The sequence below is a fragment of the Condylostylus longicornis genome, unplaced genomic scaffold, assembly GCF_029603195.1.
Source record: "Condylostylus longicornis isolate FDR11 unplaced genomic scaffold, ASM2960319v2 ptg000030l, whole genome shotgun sequence".
Taxonomy (NCBI): domain Eukaryota; kingdom Metazoa; phylum Arthropoda; class Insecta; order Diptera; family Dolichopodidae; genus Condylostylus; species Condylostylus longicornis.
This window is the reverse complement of record NW_026577999.1, coordinates 7,200,364-7,224,558: the sequence shown is the minus strand read 5'-3', so window position 1 is coordinate 7,224,558 and position 24,195 is coordinate 7,200,364. Positions and strand designations below refer to the sequence as shown.

Sequence of the window (24,195 nt, the reverse complement as noted above, 5' to 3'; positions counted from 1 at the left end):
TTTTTTATTTGAAATGACTATCTTTTAATATATGTGATGATAACGGGTGCTTTTTTAATGTTATGATGGTTTTTTTTTTTGTATATTGTTAACACTTTACTCGTAATCCGTTAATTAACACTTAACTCGCAATTATTTGCAATCGGAAACTATATACGATGTTATAAGTCGATTCAGTTTGGTTTATTATGACACATATTTAATTTTTGGTCTATTGTTGCATATCGACAATCTGGCATAAAAGTAATAATCTGCATTATTCTGAGAGAAACGTGGTGAAAAAATGATTTTACATGAAATTTTTAAAAGTTAACAATTAATTTATTGAACTTAATTTTTGTTCACTATAATTTTACTTAAAAACTCACCAATTACAAGTAGAATTTAAAGCACAATAACATTAACAACTGTTTTTTGCATATACATACACTATAATTACTTAATTTTCAAAATGTAGATATACATATAATTTGAAATAAGAAGAAATTCTGTTATTTGTTTAAAGTTTTCATTGTTTGTTAATTTAACTACATATTTTATATGGCCTTGTATGTAATTGAAATATGATTTATAATTTTGTATACAACGATATTAAGACATGTAATTTTTATTAATTCTTGTTATAAATTCAATAAATTTTCTCTTTAATGCTAAAATTTTATATATGTATGTATATATGAGTTTTTCATAAATTGGAATTAGAGATGAATTTTAATTAATAAAAGGTGAAATATGTTTAATTGTTTTTTACACAATTGAAATTATATTCTTCTTATTAATAGTCTAACGATGCTCACAAATAAAATCTAAATTTTGATGCCATGAACAATAATTTTAAATATATTATTCTGTATATACGTGCGTACATAAGAACTCATTATACTTATTTGAGCAATATTAATTTGCCAATGAATTTTGACAAATTTAAATTGGTTTTAAGCAATAAATTATAAAAGTATTAAAAAATTTTGCATATTTTTTTGAAATTTTATTCTAATGAAAATTTAAGTAAAAAATTTATGATTTTCAATAATTATTACGTTAAAAATTCGATCTATTTATGTAATAATGTTTTTAATAAACAATATCACCGAATGTCAATACACTTTGAATCGCCAATTTATCAAATTTATTTCGTATTTATTCATATTACTTACAACATAATATTATGGAGGTCATAAATCTTATATTCTTTAATATTTTTGTTATACTATAATAAATTCAATAATAATTTATTTTAAATTGAGTAATACAAAAAAATTTTTTTTGATTATTGAAAATATTTAAAATATTATACCGTATTTATTTAAGCTGTCCATTTAAGATTATAAATACCTATGTAAATTTTTTATTGAATAGTACAAGAAGTTATTTGCATTGCATGTACATTACACATATGTATATACATATACCAATTTAGTACAATAATAAAAAATGTGTTGAATTTTAATACTTTTAGATAATTTAGTCTCTCTTTTTTCTTTTTTGTCCCAATTGCAATTTCAATGCAATTGACAACTGATCAATTGAATGTGTACTATAAAAAATTCCTTTTTTTTGTGTTCTTTTTCTTTTTCTTAAGACACTCGATAGAAACAATATATGTAGATATTATGTAAGTATGTATGTATAATATTGATTGAATTTCATTTGAAATTTAAGTATGAATATTATAAATATACAATAAGAGTAAATAGAGTATAATTAATATAATAATTGCATATAAGAAGAAAAAAAAATTTAAAGAATTAAAACAGCATGATATTTAAATAATTTGAATTTAAATAAGATCGAATGTCAATTTGATCAAATTTTAGGTCAAACACTTTATTACTTTATAAATTTTTTGTTTTTTTTTTTTAAGTTTAAATTGATGATTTTGTTATCTTCTTTTTTGTTTTTAATTTTAAAATTTTTTGTTCTCTTAAATTCTCTTTTGTTTTTAATTTGATCCACAATATGCTCGTAGTTTATTTTACGGTTGAAAAAAAAATTGATAAAATAATATGAAATAAAATTTTTATTTATGCAATATTGCTTTAGTGTTGTAATTGAAATTGAAAATGTAGTAGTTTTACTGTGTTATTTCGTTTTTGTACGTGCGCATTTGAAATTTGAAAGGTATTAATTTTTCACACTTTTCAATTGATTTTCATTTTTAAAATGAAACCATTCATTATTAATTTTACATGAATGAAGAAGAGATGATGACAAAGTGCTACTTTCGGACAATTTATTTGCTTAAAATTTATGTTTTATTGTTATAAATGTAAAAAAAAAATTATGAATTCTTAGGGATTAATAAATTTTTCATCTTTAACACGATTTGAATCTTTGTTTTTTGGATGTTAGAAACCGACAAAAGCATCCTTAGTAAATATAAATGTCAAAAAAATTTCCTAAAAACGTGATGAAAAAATTATTGTTTTACTTTTGTATTCAATTGATTAGTTGCTTAAAATAAATAAATGAGCTAATATTCAACTAAAGTGAATCCAAAATATATTAAAGATACTCTATAAATCATTATGACCATAAAGACAATACATTTGATTCTTTAAGAATATTGAAGAGTTACCATACGCATTAGAAAATTTTTATTGTAAAGCATGACATTGCTTAATAGAGTACAGTTAATTAGATACATATTCCAATTCCTATTTGTATAAAAATTTTTTTGACTCAATTTACTTTAATTTCAATTTACTTAGGTATTTACGGTATTAAATTAATTACATATTTTGTATGAAATTGTTGTCTCTATTCCAACAAAATTGCTCTATCATTGATTGGTTACAACTCTTTCATAAAATATAAATCTGTATGTATGTACATTCATATTTATTATTTATTGAAAATTGTAGAATAAACACATTTACCATATTTAAATTGTATTGCATTAAAAAAAATGTGCATTATTTTATATAAATGTACAAAAATTATTGAATATTGTGCATAAAGAATGCACAAATAAATTATAAGGAAGAAAAAAACAAATAAGAATTAAGGAACATTTTTATTTAAACTAAAAACAAAAAAAAATAAGTTTATTATTATTTTTTTATTTTCTTATTATTATTTTTAGTTACCTAGTATATTATAAATTAACTGTGATATATTATTGTTAAAAAATGCATTAGTAAAAAATGTTGAATAAATTGGTGAAACAACTGAAATTGGTGAGGAAAGAAAAGAAAAGAATCAACCAATTTATTTATGAAATTTTATTTTTTAATTTTAATTTTCTGTTTTTGTTTTTGTTATTTTTTAAATTAAAATTGTTTTTGACATCCCAACCAAATCAAAGAGAATTTAAAGTCACGTTTTCTTCAAAATCTTAACCAATTCGCATATTATAATTTTCATTTTATACTTATGCATTCTTATTATATACTTATACATATGTATAAACTTTAGAGTACTGTTCATGCGATACGATTTACATATATACGTACATATATATGTATATACATACATGTATGTATGGCTTTCATTCATATGTAGGCATCTTCATGCATATAGTAGAGAGATAGATAGAGGTTTGGTATATATACGAATACGACGCGAAGGTATGGCTTCAAAAATAACACACCACGGTTCAATAAAAAAAATTTTTTTCTCAGAAGGTGAAATAAAAAAAAAATTTTTTTTATAATATCAACTATTTCGATTTGATTATGGTGTAGCTATTCGATATATGTATATTTATGTATGTATATATATACACTAATAAAATGTGTACGGTGCGATATAGTGTTATGTGCTGGTGCACTGTAAATAACTACATTATTTTATTTCTGTTTTGATTACTATAGTAGTACTCGTACAGGGTGTTTATTCACTTAATCAAATTTTTATGGATGTTTAATGGATGATTTGGATGAAAATCTTATTCATTTTTTTGTTTTTTAAAAATAATGTTGGTTTTTTTTTATTAGGCGTTTTCCGTTTGGCGATTGTTATTAATAAATAACGAAATCTAAAACAAAGCTCTCTTTGTACGAATTATTCGCAAGAGAGGAAATTGAGAGAAATGTATAAATGCAAACTTTAGTGAAATAATTTTATGCTTCTAATGTAAATGGTATATACCTACCTAAATATTATATTTTTATATTAACTGTTCCTTAGGTTTTCGTACAAAATTTTCGTATGTGTAGCTTAGAAGTATTTAAATGAAGCGAAAATATACAAATAATTTGTAGTCACCATGTACATGTTGTGCTGTATCCAATTTTTTTTATTATTGTATTTCATTCTAATTTTATAAAAAAAGAAAAAAACTGGAAAACAACTACTACAATCTACTATAATAGTAGATGAAAGAAGGAGAGTAAAACATAAAAATATAAAATCAGATACACAAATTGCAGTTAACTTTTTGCATTCATGTTTTTTTTATTCATCTTTTTATTTCATTTTTATTTTTTTTTACTGCATTTTTTATTTTATTTCATTAAATATATTTATTTTTTCAATAGATGAGACGACGTTAAGTTTTTTCTTCTAGATAAATATTTTTAAATTTATGTATCACATGTGTATGTAAAATATAGATAATTTTCAAGAGTTGCAAGACGAATTAATTGATTATGAATTGAAATTATTTCTAATATTCTATAATTCTATTTTTATTAAATTGTGGAACTATTTTATAGGGCTGTTCCATAATTCGCATTTATTTTAAATTCCATTATTATTAATATTATTATTTAATGAAAATTCAACTTAAAATTTTATTTTTTCGAAAAAAATTTGGCGCATAAATGTTTATTGCATTAAGTATTAATTTTGCGTTATTTGTGAGTCGAGTTTTGCTCAGAAAGCCGAAACACATGAAAGAAAAGAAGCCTTAAATTCAATATTTATAAATTAAAATTTATTTTAAATTTATTCCAATATCTATAATTTTGTTTTTAGAAGATGGCAACCCATTTTATGTATATTTTTTGTAAACGTCTTTTTTATGCATTTATTATATAAATATTTAATGTTTATGTATATGTATATTTTCCTCACTAAATCACACCTCTAAATTAATACTATCACATTTCGGAAAATTTTAAAGTAAAACTTGAAATTTTTTAATATCGTAATATTTTTACGATATTAGAAAACTGTTATATTTTTGTAATGATTTCGTTTATTTTTAATACGATATTTTTTTTTTTTAAGAATTTTAATTTACCAAACTTTTATACGAAAACTCAGTATAAAATACTCAGAGTAAAATACTGAACAATATGATAAAACGAGTAGAATATTATTCTTAAGCAAATTTTTGGATGATCCTAAACGTAACAAATTCCATGTACGAAAACTAGTTGAGAAAATTATCTTTTAAAACCAGAAATCGTTATAAAACCTCAACTAGGTCAAAACCTGCTTCCTATTGCATAATATTACATGTTGAGCCATTATTATTCTAAAGGTGCAAACTGTATTCTATTTTATGTTACGTCTTCTTATAATTCCTGTACATTATTATAAGTTATAACTATATTTATTTCTTATATTTTAAATAAGTTAACATTATTCACTACATACTTGTATATACATTCATTTTTATTGTTGTAACTACTTGTTAGTTAGTTGATTATGTTTCGTAATGATTTTCTTATTTTATTCCTATTATTATTATTATTTCTTATTTCATTTATTTTTTTTCTTTTTTCAAACTTCTTTTAACCATTTATTAGCAATTTGATTCCTTATTGAGCTATGAAGTCGTGGGAAAATTTTCCCATCACTATGAGTAATTGGAACCATATAGAAAAAAGTTTTATATATATACGTTTTATAGATATGTGTATACGATATAGTGTAGTGTCTACTATTAGTATATTATGAATATTGAATTTGTAGATTGTAAAATATGTAAATATTTTATAATTCGTTATTACATATTATGTTTTTATATGTTTTTAATATGGATATAATTGATTTTGGAGTTTTTATTTTTATTGTAAGCGGCAAAATAGTGATCATTGTAATATTATAAATTATACGTACATGTATGTTTATGAATATTATGGATACATACAATAAGTACGTGCATAAATATTAATAAAATTTATATAATAAAGTATGAAAATTATAGTATTCATGTTGAATTATCAACAAAAATTGCATGTATTTATGTATATGAAAGGTTTTATATCGTAATTGAGCGCGATTTGCTCAATAATCAATACAATAAATTCTAAATAATTTAAATTTAAATAAAATTTTCAATTGCTAGTTCTAACATTTATGTAAGTATTTTATTTACTCAATTAAATTCAATTTTATGGGGTAAATAGCGTCGATGCTTATAAATCTCGTTTAATATACAATATTCAAATTTACGATATTAAAAATTGAATATTGTTATATTCCAATTCAATACCGTAAATTCAAATTTCCTTTTGTTTTTTTTTTTTTGAAGAAAAGCGGAGCCTTTTCGTATTTTGTTATTTATGTAATAAATAACAATATCTACAGTGCGTCAAAGTCAAAGAAATAGTTGTTTTACTGTACGTATAATTTTGATTTACAAAACCGAAATAAAATAAATTTTAAAATTACTAAATGCTAAATTATATTGAATATTAGATTATTATCTAATTTAGTAACAATTTAATTTGAATTTTTAAAATATTCAATAATAAAAGAATAAAATCAGAAAAAAATATTTTTTTACAGTGCAATTATTACGGCAGATTATATAAAGCTATTATAATTTATGATGATGTTCTAATGATTTAAAAAAAAATATAACTAAATTTCTTATTGTTGTTATTGAATTAAAATTTGCAATATTAAAATTAAATAAAAACTAAAATATTTTATAGGTAACCATTTATTTAATCAAATATTTTTTATTTGGAAATATTTTGTCCAAATTTTTTATTGAGTGTGTTGTAGAAGAATTTTTTTTAAATTTTTGTTTGCAATGCATTGAATTTAAGAGAATTTTTTAATTAACAATTCATATTTTTAAACTAGTTTGAATAAAAATTTACAAATATTTATTTTGAATTTAATTGGAAAGTTATTTTGCGAATATTATTTAAAAAGAATATTTAAAATCACTTGATCACGTGTGAGGGAATATTCTTCTGTATTAGTAAAAATTGCCATATGTTAATACCTTCAATATTCCATATGCCAATTGGAAAATTGTAACAACATTTCAAAACGACTTAAGAAATAATCATAATTTTGTTAGTATAACAATCATGAAATAATTTTGATGTAGGAATTGGCAAAGACAGCAATTAATTTTATTATTTGAATTGAAAAATTTGCAATTAAATCCAAATATCTTGTTAATATAAACATACCTTTCTCATATATACTATTTATTTGATTTTATTTTAAAAAGAAATTCAGAAATCATAATTCAATTAATTTTTATTTTGTTATAATTTCTTATTAAAAACCTGATGAACATTTAAGTAGGTCTTATCGAAATGAAAAATAAGAACATATTTTAATAGTATATTAATTTTCACCTGTAACCTTTATAAAAATGTGTAAATATAATTACATTACATTTCTTTACTTGCTTATATTTTAATATTAATAAAAATCAAATGGAAAAAAATTGATAAGAAAACTGAAAATCTTCCAACTCAACCTTCTGAAATTTTTATTTCATGCATATTGAGTTTATAATTTTTGGGTATATTTTTTTATCGTTGCTTATTTTTTCTTTTGGTTTTTTAATACTCTTGTAATACATCTGTATGTTATAACATCTGCCCTTACTTGCTGCTGCATTTTTATACTTTATATTTAAGAAGATAACTATATAACCATTTGTTTTAAAAGAAAAAAAAGTGTGTTTGTAAATATGTATGTACATGTGTATTTATTAAATTTTGTACACATCTACCTACCATACCTATGTATGTAATTTATTATGAGCATTCAAAAAACCTATTGATTTTCTCTCTTTTTTTCTCCGTTTGAATATTTTTAATTTTTATTTTCAAATGCAGTTATACGTACACACATTGTAGATACATTTTAATGTATTTATGTATATCATTTATCACCTGGACTTTATGTACATATTTACGTGCACATATGTATATATATATATATGTATGAAATGGTATTGTGATATGCTGACAAAAATCAACCCCTATGTAATAAAATGAAAAATTTATAATAAGGATTTCTTATCAATTTTTAACAATATGTTTATGTTTGTATGTATGTATATATATAAATGTAAAGAAAAGTATACATTGAATATTTATACAGGTTACGGACTATGCAATTTTTTTGACTTTTCTTAAAATAAATTACTTTTGACATACATTTGTACCTATGTATCTTAAGATAATACCAGGTGATTTAATTAAAAATTTAAAACTTGTATAAGTGAAAATAAAAATATAAAATTGAAAAAAAACATTTGAAAAGAAAAAAAAATTAAGAAATGTTCCTTAAAATTAAAGAAAAAAAAAAAACAATATTTTTGTTATAAAAAATTTTTTTTTGTACAAGTAGAATGTGTCTGACTGTAGAATGAGTAGAGTGCCTTTAAAAAAATTCCTAGAACATTTAAGAAATTGTAAAATTTTATTTAAAAGAATGAGAATTGATTTTTTTTTTTATTTTATTAAACAAAAAATTGGACCTATTTATTATTAAAATAATTACGTAAAACAGGTGAGAACAATTGTGTTTCTTTTATGTTACGACTACACCTGGAGAAGTAGAAATAATGGAACTTATATGTACATGCTGTAGTATAATTTTGAATTTTATTTGTGTACATGTGTTTTTACCTTACAAAATAATAGCACAGGTATAAAGTTAAAAAAGATTGACAGGAGAAACGCAATGAAGAATGATTGAAAGTATTTTTAGTTTTGTGGCAAAATAACAACAACTGTTCTGCTTATTTGAACTTTCTACTTTTTACTCATACTCATTTTGAATATCACAGTTATATAGAACTGTGAGTAAATTGCAAAGTGAAATGGTCCATTAAATTAACCGTTTCTTTAATGATTATTCCAATCCAACATTTTGTTCTATATAGTTTTTTATTTTACTTAATCTTAAATTGCTTCTCATGTGTGCGATGTGTGCAACATTTTAGTGTTATGTAAAATTATAATATGTGAAATGGGTTTTTTTTTTGGGCAGAATAATTAGATCAATAATAACTAAATTTAATTTTCCATTTTCGGACTTTAATTCCCATAATTGATTATAATATTACTATTTCACATATGGGCCTAAACTTAGACATAGTAATACGGGAGTGTTATAGTTCATCACTATGTTTTTTGCATTTCTTTAATTAAATTTTATAAAATTTACTAATTTTGTTTTTCACATACAAATTACAACAATTGAAAATTTGTGCATTTTTTATGTAATTCGGGTAATTTTGTGCAATCTCCAGCCATAACAAATTTGTTTGTATTATAAATTTTGATTCGAATCAATTCGGATTATTATCATTATTTGTAATAGTAGGTAGAAGATTAATAAATTGAAATTTAAGTGTGATTTCGTATTCTTTAGCATTTAATTTTTATTATTTTGCTTAAAATGTTCAGTGCTATTATGATGTCATTTAAAAATCTAAAATTTTTAAGTTTAAATTTAAGAATCATCAAAAGCTTGTTCAACTGATTTAATTATAATTATTGTAATAATTATTATTCTAATTATATTGAACTAAAGTAGAATAATAAATAATAAATTTATTATCAAACAAAACATTAATTTCCAATTTCTTCTGCTGCAGCTGAGCAAATATACACATGTAGGTACTTGAAATTCTCAAGTCTTTCAATTAAAATTAATTAATAATTTTTAAATTGACTTTCTTATTTCACATTTGAATCTGTGTATATTCAATAAATTCAAAAATACGATAGCTTATTACTTATAACAAAATTCACAATTAAATATTATAAAATTAACTCAAGTGGTTTCAAATTTAAAAATTACATTAAAATTGTTATTATATAAGAATTAAAATGAAAATTTATTATTTTCTTTTGTTCATTCTTTAAATTTTTTTTTTAAAATCGTGCTTAAAAAGTTCCCTTTTCTGTTTATTTTGAATTACACAATAATTGAACTGAAATGTAAAAAAAATACACGAATTTTGTATTGATTATAAAAATTTTCAAAGAGCACGCGTCCCATATATAAATTATAAGCCCTTCATTACTATAAGCGATAATTAAAAGGCCCTGTTATTGTTTTAAAACAACAGTATATATAATATAACAAACAAAACGGCAAATTAAAAACATTATGTCTAAAAAATAAAAATTGAATAATTAGAATTAATTGCATAATATGATGGTGGTGCGCATATTAATAATTTTTAACTTATAAACTCTATACATAACATGCATATACCACTGTGATAGTGTATAATATATTACTGAATAAAATGAAGATCGCGTCTCTTCTATTTACAGTATATTTATAGAATGGATATGGTCTTATTGTCGCCGCTGTTGTTCCGATGTACTATACAAATATATTTTCTTGTAAGATATTGAATTAATCATTATTTCCATATATGTATATACACAAGTTTAAGTATTTATAAGTGAAAATTTGAAATTACACCACTTTAAGGGGAGATATGTGTATAAACACATACTTGCACATGAACTGTTGTTGAATTTATACATATTTTTTTTATTAAAAATTTTATATGATATTGCAGTGAAATAATTTTAAAATCGTGCTCAAGAAGGAGGCCACCCTATTTTTCTTTATTAAATTTCATTTTTCATTTCTTTATCTATACATATGCATTTATTTACTTATAATATGATTTTGTGCAATAATTTTTAATTTAAAATCTAAATTTAGTTTTGTATATGTATAAAAAAACACCTCCAGGACGTTTTATATGTAAGTTTATTTCTGTATATGCAATGGTATAAAAGATCATTAAATGCAATTTAAATTGATTGTATACGCGTTGTCGTGAGTTATGAAGAATTTTAATTTTTTTTTTTTTCTTTTAAATTCATTTTAAGTACAGTAGCATTGCAAGCATATATAGCACTTATTATAAAATTTATTTATTTCTTTATTCTATATTTATGCATTTTGAGTTTCTGATCAAAATGAACCGATAATAATGAGTTGATTACAAAGCAGGGGGAAAATAATAATAAAAGAAATTTCTATTTTTATAAATTCATTAACCTCATACTACCAGTAAAAATTTTCTTATATTGAGGGAGTCAAGCAAAACACAAAAAAATAAAAACAAAATGTAAAATAACTAAAAATATGATTCAGAATCTTGAACTTGCCAGCCAAAAGAGGAAACTACGATTAAATCAGAGAAGAAAAAAAAAATATTTTTTTTTTTTTAAATAAAACAAAAGACTTAAATAATATGTTCTAAAATTACCGATTTCTAAAACCGGCAAACATTAATTTCATTGAATGAAAAACAAAAAAAAAAAAAACTTCAAAGAAGACTCTGATAAGAAAACCATTATTTCATCAAGTCATTGAGCAGAACGCGTTCGACACATTAAAAGAGAATCCTTTTTTTGTTTTATTCTTATATTTTGATTTTCTTTTATATAAATTTTTATATAAATTTTAAAGGCAACTTATCGGAATTCAATTGACGTATCACTGCTGTTGCTACTTCATATTATATGCTAAAATATTCGCTTGAAAGCAAACATATATACACATGCACATACAATATGAATACTAAGTATAGAAGAAAGTATAAAATTTATGTCTAACAAGGGGGGAACATATGAAAGAAAAAAAATCCGAGAGAAAAATGATATTTTATACTCACATAATATTATAATCATAAGTATATAAGCGTTTTATATCAAAAAAAAACAAAACAAAATGAGTGATATAAAATCTGTAGTTAAGTAAAAATTTTAAAACGGAAGGACTTCCGGAGCATTCTTTTTTTTATGTTCTTGTAATATCTTTTATGCATATGTGTATGTATTGATTGCGCTTATATCATACTTTATCGTCGTCTTTGTGGTATTATAGAAGGCACTCGACCAAAATATGTTTTCGGTATTTTATTGAATTTTTTGTTTTCATTTTGCCTTTCTCCTCTCTCTCTCTCACTCTTTCTTTTGCTACTGGAAAAGAAAATGCATCATTTTTTCAATTTATGTTTACTCATAAAATGAATGCAAAAAAAAAAATCAAGTTTGAATATAGTTAATATTTACCTATACCTGTATAATATATGTTTTACTGTATGTAAGTTCTTGATATACAGTTAACGACAATTGAAATTGGACACGTATATTCTAAATGTTATAATTAAGATGAATATCTCAGTTAAACACTAAGAAAAGATAAAGAGCAATATAAAAAGCAATTATTAATATATATATACAAAAATCTGACTCCCCTCCCCTAGATATACGTGACAATATGTATTGATTTCTTTCTATTGGATTGTAGTGATTCCTTTCATCTCAATTTCAATTTTGGATATCTATCAGAAATAAAACGACGTAATACGTTAACACTTATAAAATGATATAAGAATATGTCATTTTCTAAATAAAATGACATAACATGTCAAAAAATATTGAAAAAATAAAATCTATTCATCAATTATCACAAAATTTCAAAGTAAAGAATTAAAACAAGTGTCAGAAATCAGTTCGAAATTAGATACCATAAAAAAGGATTTTTCGTTATTAAGCTTTTATTTACTCTTGGTACAAGAAATATTGTATGTCACTGTATAATTTAATGACATTATTAATGTTTATAGAATATTTATAGCAAATATTAAATAAAATGATAATGTATCCTTCGATTAAAGCAGGATTTTTTTTGCTATATTTACTCGTAAACTAGATATCTTGTACTTTGTCAACATATACCGGATAGAAAGTTGAGACTTTTTTTTTGCCTTGTATTTTTTTTTCTTTGCAAATTATATTTTAATATTTAAACCATAATTATATAATGAAGATGGTAATTTTTATGACAATTTTTTTTGTAAGAAGAGGATAGAGAGGATGTGATAAAGAAAAAATGGTTAATTATAAACAGTTTTTTTTTCTCATCATAAAAAAAATATGAAAATCAGTTCTTCCTATATAAACCGTTTTACATTGTGTCGTTTAAAATTAATTAAAGGAAACTGTTAATAATTGCGATTTTATAACGAGATTTTCTTTGCCACACCTACATACATTTAGAATATTTTGTTTTAAATTAAAAACTTGTTGAATTAGGTAGGTTTTTTCTTAAATATTCATAGCTGTGTATAACTTTTAAGTAGATTGCATTGATATTACTGGAATTGATAATTATTTACATTATTGCTTAATAGACAAGCATAAGTCTAGTTCATAATAATAAAATATATCTTCTCTTCCGATTATATATTTCTTGAAAGTTGTACTCTTTAACAAATATTAATCGTATAATTCAGTTAATTTTCGTTTTAATAAAAATTAATTTTAAAATCACTTGTTGATTGAAGTTGAACATCTTAGGTGAAAAAGAAAGAAGATCAATAACCTTAATGCATACACATGCTGGATATATAACCATTTAATATTTATAAATATAATTTGTAATTTATATTTTTAATGTTGGATTCACAACGGAAATAAACACCTGAATTTTTATTATTTAAATGTGCATTTTTAAATAAAACGGAAGTAATCAACCGAAAATCAAATTAAATCGGATGTCCTTTTTGTTTTTTTTTTTTGTTATTATAATTTTTATGATTTTTTTTTTCTCTATAATATATACGATTGTAGTGTTAGTTAGTATTGTTTATGATTTTCGTATGTGTAAAAAATTGAACAGGTATAAAGGGATATTTTTGGGAAATTTTCTTCTTAAATTTTTTTTGAAGGAAATTTGAACTCTGAACCTCAGATTCTAAAGTATTTAAATTGCAAAAAAAATTATTGATAGTTTTGTATTAAAATTTGAAGACGGGTATGTTGTAAATTTAAATTTGAATAGTTGTTTGTTAAATTTTAAAGACGGGTTGTTAGCCGCTCTAACTTGGTTGATTTTAGATTATATATGCTCATCAAATTTTAAAATTTTAATATATTTATGCATTATTATGTTTTAAAGGCAACTACGACAAAGGTATATAAAATTTCAGCTGTTTTCAGCTTTTCCAATTTCAATTAATGAAATCATGATCTAGGACATAATTCACGCATAATTCAACAAATTACATACTTATATCTCCTTAAAACCACTGGAATAAATATGAAATTACAATCAATACAAATCCGATTTATCTTGACATTTAATTCAAGTTGCAATAATAAAAGTTAAAAATGTAAATGAAATGTCCTTGCCGACAACGAAACTTCTTTTTAAAAATCGAAGTTAAAGCATTGCATATGATTTTCAACTATATTGTAACTGTAAAGCAGTTGTTCACTTATAGTTATATCTAAGTTTTTAGTAAGCCTCTTAAAAATTAAACCAAAGTATACGTAAAATTTTAATTGATTTTGAAATTTTATAAATCAAACTTACGAAATATAAATTTACAATTTAAGATTATTATCACAATCAGTTGATTTCGAAAATGAATTAAAAATAAACATCTGTCTCAAAATACATACAAAATAAAAACAAAAAACAAAACAAAAATTTGAAAAGTAAAATTTCACAGGAGTGTAAAATACATACAAATATACATTCATAAATATCGTAGCATCCTTCATACTTATTTCCTAGCTATAGTTTTAAAGAATATTTAAGACTATACAAAAATACAAATATAATATTTTCTTAAGAAAAAAATTAAATGCATTTTGGGAGAAGAATTAATTTTGGTATACTCAAGTAATATTTTTATTTACAAAAATATTTTTGAATATCCTTCTTGGCATTGAAAAACCTCCGTACATTAACACTCTTCAGGGAATAAAAATAATGTTAGTTTTTATACACTTACAATATAAAAACAAGACTTGTCCATTTAAGTGTGTGTATGTTGTTTTAAGTGTATTTGTAAACCATAATAAATTATATCTTTATGTATAACATTTTATATTCCTCTTTTTTTTTTGTTTTTGAAAATCTTTAATATTTTTTTGAAGCCCTTATACAAAATTAAAAGCAAAATTAAAATTTATCATTATTTTTCATTCAAAGAATACTTTTAATATTGTTTTTTTTTTTTCGTTCTCCTTAGGGAGAAAACAATGATTTTGTTTCAGTATATCCTTTTTTTTTTATTTTTACTTTTATTCCTTTTATATTTTTAAATAGATGGAACGGAATAAGTGAACTTTTATATGTGTATACATTGTATGTATGCTATATTGTTCATAATTTTTACAGAAAATAGAACATCTGTCATATATTTGTATGTATTTTATGTTCTTCTTTAATATTCGAAAGTTAAGCAATAATTATTATAATCTTTCGTATCGTTACAGGACAGACAATAGAAATTTAGAAAATCTGTATAACACATATTGTTGAAACTATAAATAGTAAATATATATATATATTTATACATATACGCTGGTATATTTGTGTATGTATTTATAAAAGAAAATATAAAGAAAAAAAATGAAGTATACAAGAAAAATATAACAAGAAAAAAAAAGGAACAAGAGTTGTATTGGTCAACTATGGGATATTCTTACGAATTTGTTAAAATAATGGGAACAGCTGAAATTGCTTTAAATCTTAATTTCATTAAAATATAAAAAAAAACTTATTGTAACTAATAATAACAGTAAATTTTAGCAATTCAATTTCGTTACTCGAGGGCTAACAATTTTCTTTGTAGATCAGAATAAATTTTGCAATAATTCCCCCAAATATTTTTGCATCATTTTCGATAATTTTTTTGCCTTTTTTTGCAAAATAAATTTAATTGCATCTTTCGAACATCCCTATATACGTGCCTGTTTATTTTCTTTTATTTTGGATACTTAAATACTTGTTATATAAAATAAAGTAGGGCAAATGCTATTATGTAATCTTCTTTCGTTCTGGAGGGATGAAAGAAATAATATAAAAAAAACAAAAACAAAAGAAAGGACGACTTCTCATAATCTCTTTTCTTAAAGTAATAAAAGCCTTAATAAGAACCTTTAAAGTGGTGAAAGAACAATGTTTGAATTTTAACTTACATGGAAATTATGTATTTTTTGTACCATTAAATTCCCTATAAAATTGTGAAGATTTTTTTTATAAAAAATGTAATGTTTAATTTCTTTATAACCCCAGATGTTAAAGATCACATGAAACTTCTCCTTTTGTTAAGTATTTTATTGAAGGCTATAATAAAATTCAATGTCAATAATTGAGTATTCTCAAATTGTTTCTCAATTGTTTTCAAATAAAATTCTGGAAATTTCTTAAAATTTTACTTCAGAGTTTAGAAAACTTATTAAATTAGAAAAATTTTCATACAAATTTTTATATAAATACACAAAATTATAAAATTATACAATTTTTTTTAGAAAAATAAATGTTTTAATTTAATTTTTTTTTTTTTTTTTTTAGCTCGAAGGAGTCCAACATCATGCCCTGGTCCAAATAATTTACCTCCATTACAATTTCATTCAGTGCATGGTGATAATATTAGAATATCACGTGATGGTACATTAGCAAAACGTTATGAAAGTTTTTGTCGTGCAATAACATTTAGTGCAAGGCCAGTACGCTTAAATGAGCGTGTATGTGTTAAATTAACTGAAGTATCGAATAATTGGAATGGTGGTATACGATTTGGTTTTACTAGTAATGATCCTGCCACATTAGAAAGCTCTCTGCCAAAATATGCATGCCCAGATTTAACAAATCGTCCCGGTTTCTGGGCGAAAGCATTACACGAACAGTACTGTGAAAAAGACAATGTATTATTCTATTATGTCAATTCCTCTGGAGATGTAATTTATGGTATAAATGGTGATGAGAAAGGTGTTATATTATCTGGAATTGATACACGAGGTCTATTATGGACAATTATTGATGTTTATGGCAATTGTACAGGTATAGAATTTTTGGATGCTAGAGTTTATATGTACCAGCAACCAAGTAGTGGTGGCAGTGGTAATACTGGACATCAAATTTTAAGACAACAACGTTCAAATTTAAGTGAAAATGAAATGAATCGTATAATGCCATCAATGCAATCATTAAATTTAAATGATGATATAAATAATTTAATACCGCCAGTAAGATATAACGCTAGTGGTCGATTAATACCAGTTTCATTCCATAATACAAAAGGACGAAATGTACGTTTGTCACAAGATCGTTTTGTAGCATCACGAACGCAAGCTGATTTTTGTCAGGGTTATGTTTTTACAGCTAGGCCATTACGAATTGGCGAAAAAATTATTATACAAATTTTACAAACCGAAAATATGTATGTCGGTGCTTTGGCATTAGGTTTAACATCATGTAATCCAGCGAATTTACAACCATCTGATTTACCAGATGATTCAGATTTTTTATTAGATCGTCCAGAATATTGGGTTGTTAGTAAAGATATTGCATCCCAACCACAGAGAGGAGATGAAATTAGTTTTTATATATCGCAGACTGGTGAAGTAGCAATTACAAAAAATGATGGACCACCTGTTATTGTTATGCACGTTGATCAAAGTTTACAATTATGGGCGTTCTTAGATATATACGGTTCCACACAAAGTGTTCGAGTTTTTAGACAGCCATTATTAACAAATGTAGCCGTATCACAGCCACAATTATTGCCAACGACAACTATATTATCGCAACAACAACAAATATCGCAATCACATTCATCTTTACAGCATTTACATAATGCGCAACAAATTACACAAGTTCCTGTCTCGACAAGAAATTTACAAGTGAATTTACCGTGTTCAGAATCCATAAACAGTTTAAATTCTCAATTATCGGAAAGCAGAAAATTAGCACATTTAACAACAACAGGAGGTGTTATACCAGCAACGGCAGTAGCAAACGCAGCTCCAACTGCCACAAATGTTAGTTGTACTCCTCTAAACGTACTTCCAGGATCGCAATCGAATCAAGTGCAACCAATACAAACTGCTGTTGCACAATCTTCATCGAATAGTCGAATGATATCTTTACCATCAAATGGTGATATGATTCAAATACAACCAGGCGGTACTGTATTAGTGGTTAATCTACCCCCAGCAGAAGCTCATATTACATCTAGCAACAGTCAAACGAGATTAAATGGAAATATTACAGCAAATGTTCCTAGTTCAAGTCTAGCCGCTGCTGGCATAACAAATGGGTGTGGTGGTAGTTCACAGTTCATAGAGGTAAATAAATTGTTGCATACATATGCATCTGTTAATTTACAAGTGAAAAATTATGTAATTAAAGTAAACAAAATTTTTTAAAAAGTAACCTGTTTTGGAATTGGATTGAATTTTATTTTTTATATTTTTAGCCAATAACAACATTAAAATGTAGTGAAATTACAAGTCAACCACAATGGAAAGACAAAAATGTTCCTGCTGAACAACAAAATTCCGGAGCTGAATGTACTATTTGTTACGAAAATCCAATTGATTCCGTCTTATATATGTGTGGTCATATGTGTATGTGCTATGAATGTGCGATAGAACAATGGCGTGGAGTAGGAGGTGGCCATTGTCCTTTATGCAGAGCTATGATACGTGATGTTATACGTACCTATACAACGTGATAAAATAAAAACGATATTTAAAAAGAACATTTTACATGAGATTGAATTTTATGTTTAAAATAGTAATCCAAATTTTTTAAAATAAAAATTAAGTAAGAAGAGAACATTTAAAAGCAAAGGTTTAAAATCTAAAAAGAATTGAACTAAATTTGTATTAAAAGCAATTTCCTTCATCTACACTATTCTATAATGCAAGTTTCAAATTAAAAATGTTAACTTTATTAATGCAGATTAAATATATTTAATATGTTATAAATAAATTTCTATTGTCCAATTGTTCTTCTCTTCAGATTAAATTTTGGGTTTTAGGGTATTATTATAATAGCTCTCATTTTTAAAACTGAAATAGAAATAAATTATTTTGTTATTTCAAAAAAAATTTAGTTCAATTTTGTTTAGATAAATTAGTAAATACTATATAAATTAAATTTATTTGTGAATATTTGTTTTCGTTATGCATGTAATGTTATTATTATTTGCAGAATATTAATTATTATTTGAACCAAATATAGTAATTTAAAAAAATTGTTTTATTTTTTTTTTACATTGTAATTATTATTTTTTAAAAATTTTGTAATTATAAATTTAATTTTAAAATTTTAATTATTAATTCAACTTAATTTTAATGATTTAAGAAACTTTGTTTTAATTATTATGTATTTAATTATTAAAAATATTAACATTTTTTTTTATGTGTATATATTTTCAAGAGGGCATTTTCGTATTTATTATTTTATTAATATTAAAAAAAAGTTAAAGAAACTATACTCAATTGTGATTCCATATTTAATAATAATGAATTCTTTATGAACTTAAAAGACAAAAATAAGCAAAACTCAACATTATACAAAAAAAAAAAAATAGCCAGTTATATTGAAGTAAATTTATTGCATTAAATTTTACTATAAATAAAATAATATATAAAATAACTTAGATAAATTTAAGATCTGTTGTACTTTTAAGATACTAAACTTATTAGTTAAAAAATTGAAAAAATTTAGATTAGAATTTAGTACAACGCAAAAGTATAATTTAATGAAAAATTACTTTTTGTTGCAAAAGATATTTTAATTTTTGTAAAACAATGTAAAAATACAACAGACTAAATGTTAAAATTAAATTTTACAATATAACCAAAATAAAGACAAACAAGCTTTTTCCCTTTTCGGTAAACTTTTAATTTTTAGGTCATTATTGGTGCTAAATATATAAAAAAGAATTATTAGAGCGAAAATTCAAAAATTTGATTATGAGAAAACAAAAGTAAAAAATTTTTAAAGCAATAGAAAGCAACAAAATAAGGCAAAACCTAACAAAAATGGACAAAAATAATTTATTGAAAATTGAAAAATCGTAAAAACTGCATATTGCAAATAATAAAAATAGAATCAAAAGTTGTAATGTTGAGCACGAAATTCGGGGTTTCTTTTTAATAGAGCAGTAACAATCACTTCTATTTATTATAATTTTACAAATGATAACAATAAATGAATTTGAAACCTTTTATTAATATAAAATTACAAAGTTCAACTTTTAATACCATTCAACTTTTTTGAAAGTTATTATTATTCAAATTTTAGATATGTAAGCATGTATAATCAAAATACAATTATGAAAATTTTACTGCTTATGTTTTTAAAACTTGAGTTAGATATTTAAATATTATTAAGAACTAAATAAATAGAAAAAGAAAATAAATAGAAAACGAAACATAAAAATATTCAAAAAAAAAAAAAAATTGTTTAAAATAAAAACAAATATAATATATAGTTACAATAACAGCAAATTAATTTGCCAAATATTTTTTACAAATAAATTTATAACTAAACAATAATATACATAATTAAGATTTAAAATATGTTAAGAATTTCAAATAAGCCAAATGAAGAAAAAATATAATTATTTTTACTTTTATTTTTAATTAAAATGAATGATAGAATCTCTTTTTCATATTAATATTAGTTTTTGTACAAAATCGATATAACTTTTTTCTATAACATTCAGTGTTATAAATTTCTTAAAAACACTTATATTGCAATCACAATTATTTTCTTCACATTTTTAATCAAAAGGGGCATTTGTTTAATTGTTTTATCCTTATAAATTTTCCATTTAACTTCAATAGGTACATATATATTTATTTTAGTAATTTTGTAATTAAGAAGAGCCAAATAAATTAACTTCCGTATTTTTAAATTTTTTAAAATTCATTATACTATTTATTTTAAATAAATATCAAGAATCTAATATTCTAAGTTTAATTTTGTTTAACAAAGGATCTCAGTAATGTAGCCCCTTTTTTCCATTTCATATTTCGTTTACAATTTTCATTTTAACAATGAAATATATATATATAAAAAAATAATATAACTATCTTATAAGTGACCTGTTTCATTTTTTAAATGTAATCATTCAAATACGATACGAAAACAAAGAAGAAAACTTTGTTTTTTTGAATGAATTAAAATAAATATTACAATTAAAAATTTTTAAAAGTTTTTTGCAATCAAAATTGAGAAAGAAATACAAATTAATCTCAACAGTTCTGACAAATATATTATTATATGAAAGTAGTTAGTTCATTTTTAATTGCACCAAAAAAAAAAAAAAGTAATTTAAACAAAAAAAAAAAATTAAAAAAAAATATTAACGTAGGAATTTATAAAAAAAACAAATTAAAATACAGCTAAATATACTAAAAATTTAAGACAAATACACACACTAATACTACACTACTCTTAGAATTATAAATAAGTAGTATTATGTAAATATAGAACGGATTGCTATTTTTGTTTTAGGAAGATAATTGGAAAACAAAACCATTTTTCAATAATTTATTTGATCAATTTCGTGCACTATACATTTCATTGCAAAGAAAAATTATTGTTTAATTGACAAAATAAAATTGAATTTCTTTTTTGTTAAAATATATAAAATAAATTTTAAAAAAATTTTAAATATAATCCATATTATGTTAAAATCAAAATTTTAAATTAAAAAATTATTGAATATTTAATTTGTGGAAAAACTTACTATAGAAATGTATAGTCTTAACACATTTTGTTTTTTAAAATCAAAACCATAAATTTTCGTAAATATTTGGAATTCGTAGAACTTTAATAATAAATTTTAATTTTGACAAAGAGAAGAAAAAAAAAAATCTTTAAAAATAAAATTTGTTCATAAATACAGAATAAAAGTAAATATCATTCTTATATTCTCAATTATGAGATTTTGAATTAATTTAAACAATAAAAAATTTTTGTTATAATGATTAATAATAATTTATCTCTTAAATACTTAATGTAGTTGTACCATACATATTAAATATTTTCTTTTTATATTTAAAATTTACGAAATATTTTAATTTTATAATTATTTAATTACTTATACATATATATGTACATAAATTTTATATCCTTAATTTGAATTTTTTTCCCAAAAACAAAAGGAATGACTGTTACCAATATACATTAACCAAACAGATGAAACCAATTGAATTATAATTAAAAAAAAATTAAAAACAATTAAATATTGTTAAACACAAACAAAAAATATAAAAATTAAATATATTCTTTATTTTAGTTTATTACGATGATTACAAATAAGTAAATATTTTAGTTAAAAAAAAAATGAAAAAATTATGTATTTCAAAATGAAGACCGTCAAAATAATTTAATGAAGTAGAAAAGAAAAAAAAATATATAATTTAATCTAGTCAAATATAGCAAAAATAATAATTTGTTTTTTTTTTTTACTGCATATTATGAATTAAAATACAAAAAAAAAAACTAATATATATTCTGAAATTAAAAAAAACCATAACATTTAATAAAAAAATTTAATAAAAAATTAAAGAAATTTAAAGATAAACGCGTTAAAATCGAACTATTTTCAGAATATTACTTTTACATGCAAAGCAAACAACGATAATATTATTGATAAAAATTAAAATTTATACGATTTTTGTTTTTTTTTTTACGTAGAGTATATAGTCGGCATTTATTATTAAAAATTATTTAAATTATATGAAACGAAATATAATGTAATAAAAAAAAATATATGTGAGTCGTTCGGGTATGTGAATGCTATGGTTGCTGGAAATCGACTGTGCTTAATAATGAAAATTTTTGCTTTCTTAATTTCCGTGCCAATAACTTTTTTATATTAAATCTCTGGTTGTTTTATTATTGTTCTTATGAAATTTATTTTAGATTAACTATTTAGATTTTACAAAAATATAGCTTTTTGCAGCTAAAGTGGCAAATAAATTTTTTACCAAACAAACTTTCCAGTATTAAGTATGTTTCGTGGTAAAGTGTTCGTGCGTTTTAGGCTTTCTCACTGCCACATAAAATAGCAATATTATAAAACTGAAAGTATATACTTCGGTTTGATGTAGCCGAGTAGGCCGACTTGAATGATGGGTCTAAATCCATATACACATATATTTTAAATCATTTGAATTTTGGTAAACTATTTTTATATAGTTTTCTTGATATAACGGCACTTGATATACAAATAGGGCAATTCACAACATTTTAATTAATCATTTTATGAACTTCAGCACAATATTAAAAGTCGGAAATATGCAGCACTACCCACGATCTCCACATATATAATATATAAATTGTGCATTAAATTTTTTTTTTATTAAATATGCGTTTACTTTTAACTTGCATGTAAATTTTGTTAATATTACAAAAAAACAAAAACAAAAATCAAATATATAATATGAAATATTATGAAGTTATTAAGAAAATATTAAATAAGAATTGAAAAAAAAAAAAATGCATACACATTAATATACTATGAAAAACACCAGAAAACTTATGATTTTCAAAAATATCATTATAATTCTTTTATTTTCTATGTATATTATTATTATTTTTTTATTTTGTACTTGTATAGGATATTTGTAGTTTTAATATTTATATGAAAATAAAAAAATTAAAAAAAAAAAATGCTTTGAAATTAATAGAACAAAAAGAATACGTTTTATATTATAAAAATAAAAATGACATAAATATTAAAAAAAAATGTTTTTTATTTTTTAATTAACGTGAATCTAATGAAAAATTATTTTGAATTTATCTTTATTTACTACAATTTGCTACGAATTTGAAGACTTTTTTTATGTATTCAGATTTATTTGAAAAAGAATTTAAAGTCAATTCTCTACTTAAGAAAAAAAGAAGAAAAAGAGGTTCGTGGATTCTTTCAGAACGTAGAACTTAAACAAATATAAAGGTTGAACTGAGAAAGACACTAGCTCCTAAATTTAAATACTGGTGACTCTTGGCAAGTTTTTAAAATTTTTCATTTGGTTGAATTATCTTAAGATATGAACATATATTGCATGTATAATGTTTTTTACATGTTCCAAATTTGTGAATTTCATAAACTTTAAAATTCCTACAAAAATTTGTTGCACGCCTAACAGATATCAAAACTTTTTTGAGTTATTCAAAATGATATTTGAATATAAATTGTAAAAGACAGAATATTTTTTAAAATAAAGA

General features: G+C 22.4%; 1 protein-coding gene across 3 annotated transcripts in view; it reads left to right on the top strand.

Annotated features, from left to right (window-relative positions):
- The window catches only part of LOC129607867 (protein neuralized), a 60,021-nt gene extending 41,117 nt beyond the window's left edge, over window positions 1–18,904 (top strand). For all 3 annotated transcript variants that reach the window (XM_055519098.1, XM_055519097.1, XM_055519096.1), the window contains exons 2-3: window positions 16,510–18,284; window positions 18,416–18,904. In XM_055519098.1, coding sequence (XP_055375073.1) covers window positions 16,510–18,284; window positions 18,416–18,673 — 2,033 coding nt within the window. In that variant the 3' untranslated portion in view covers window positions 18,674–18,904. The remainder of the gene's footprint in view (window positions 1–16,509; window positions 18,285–18,415) is intronic.
- Window positions 18,905–24,195: the final 5,291 nt, after the last annotated feature.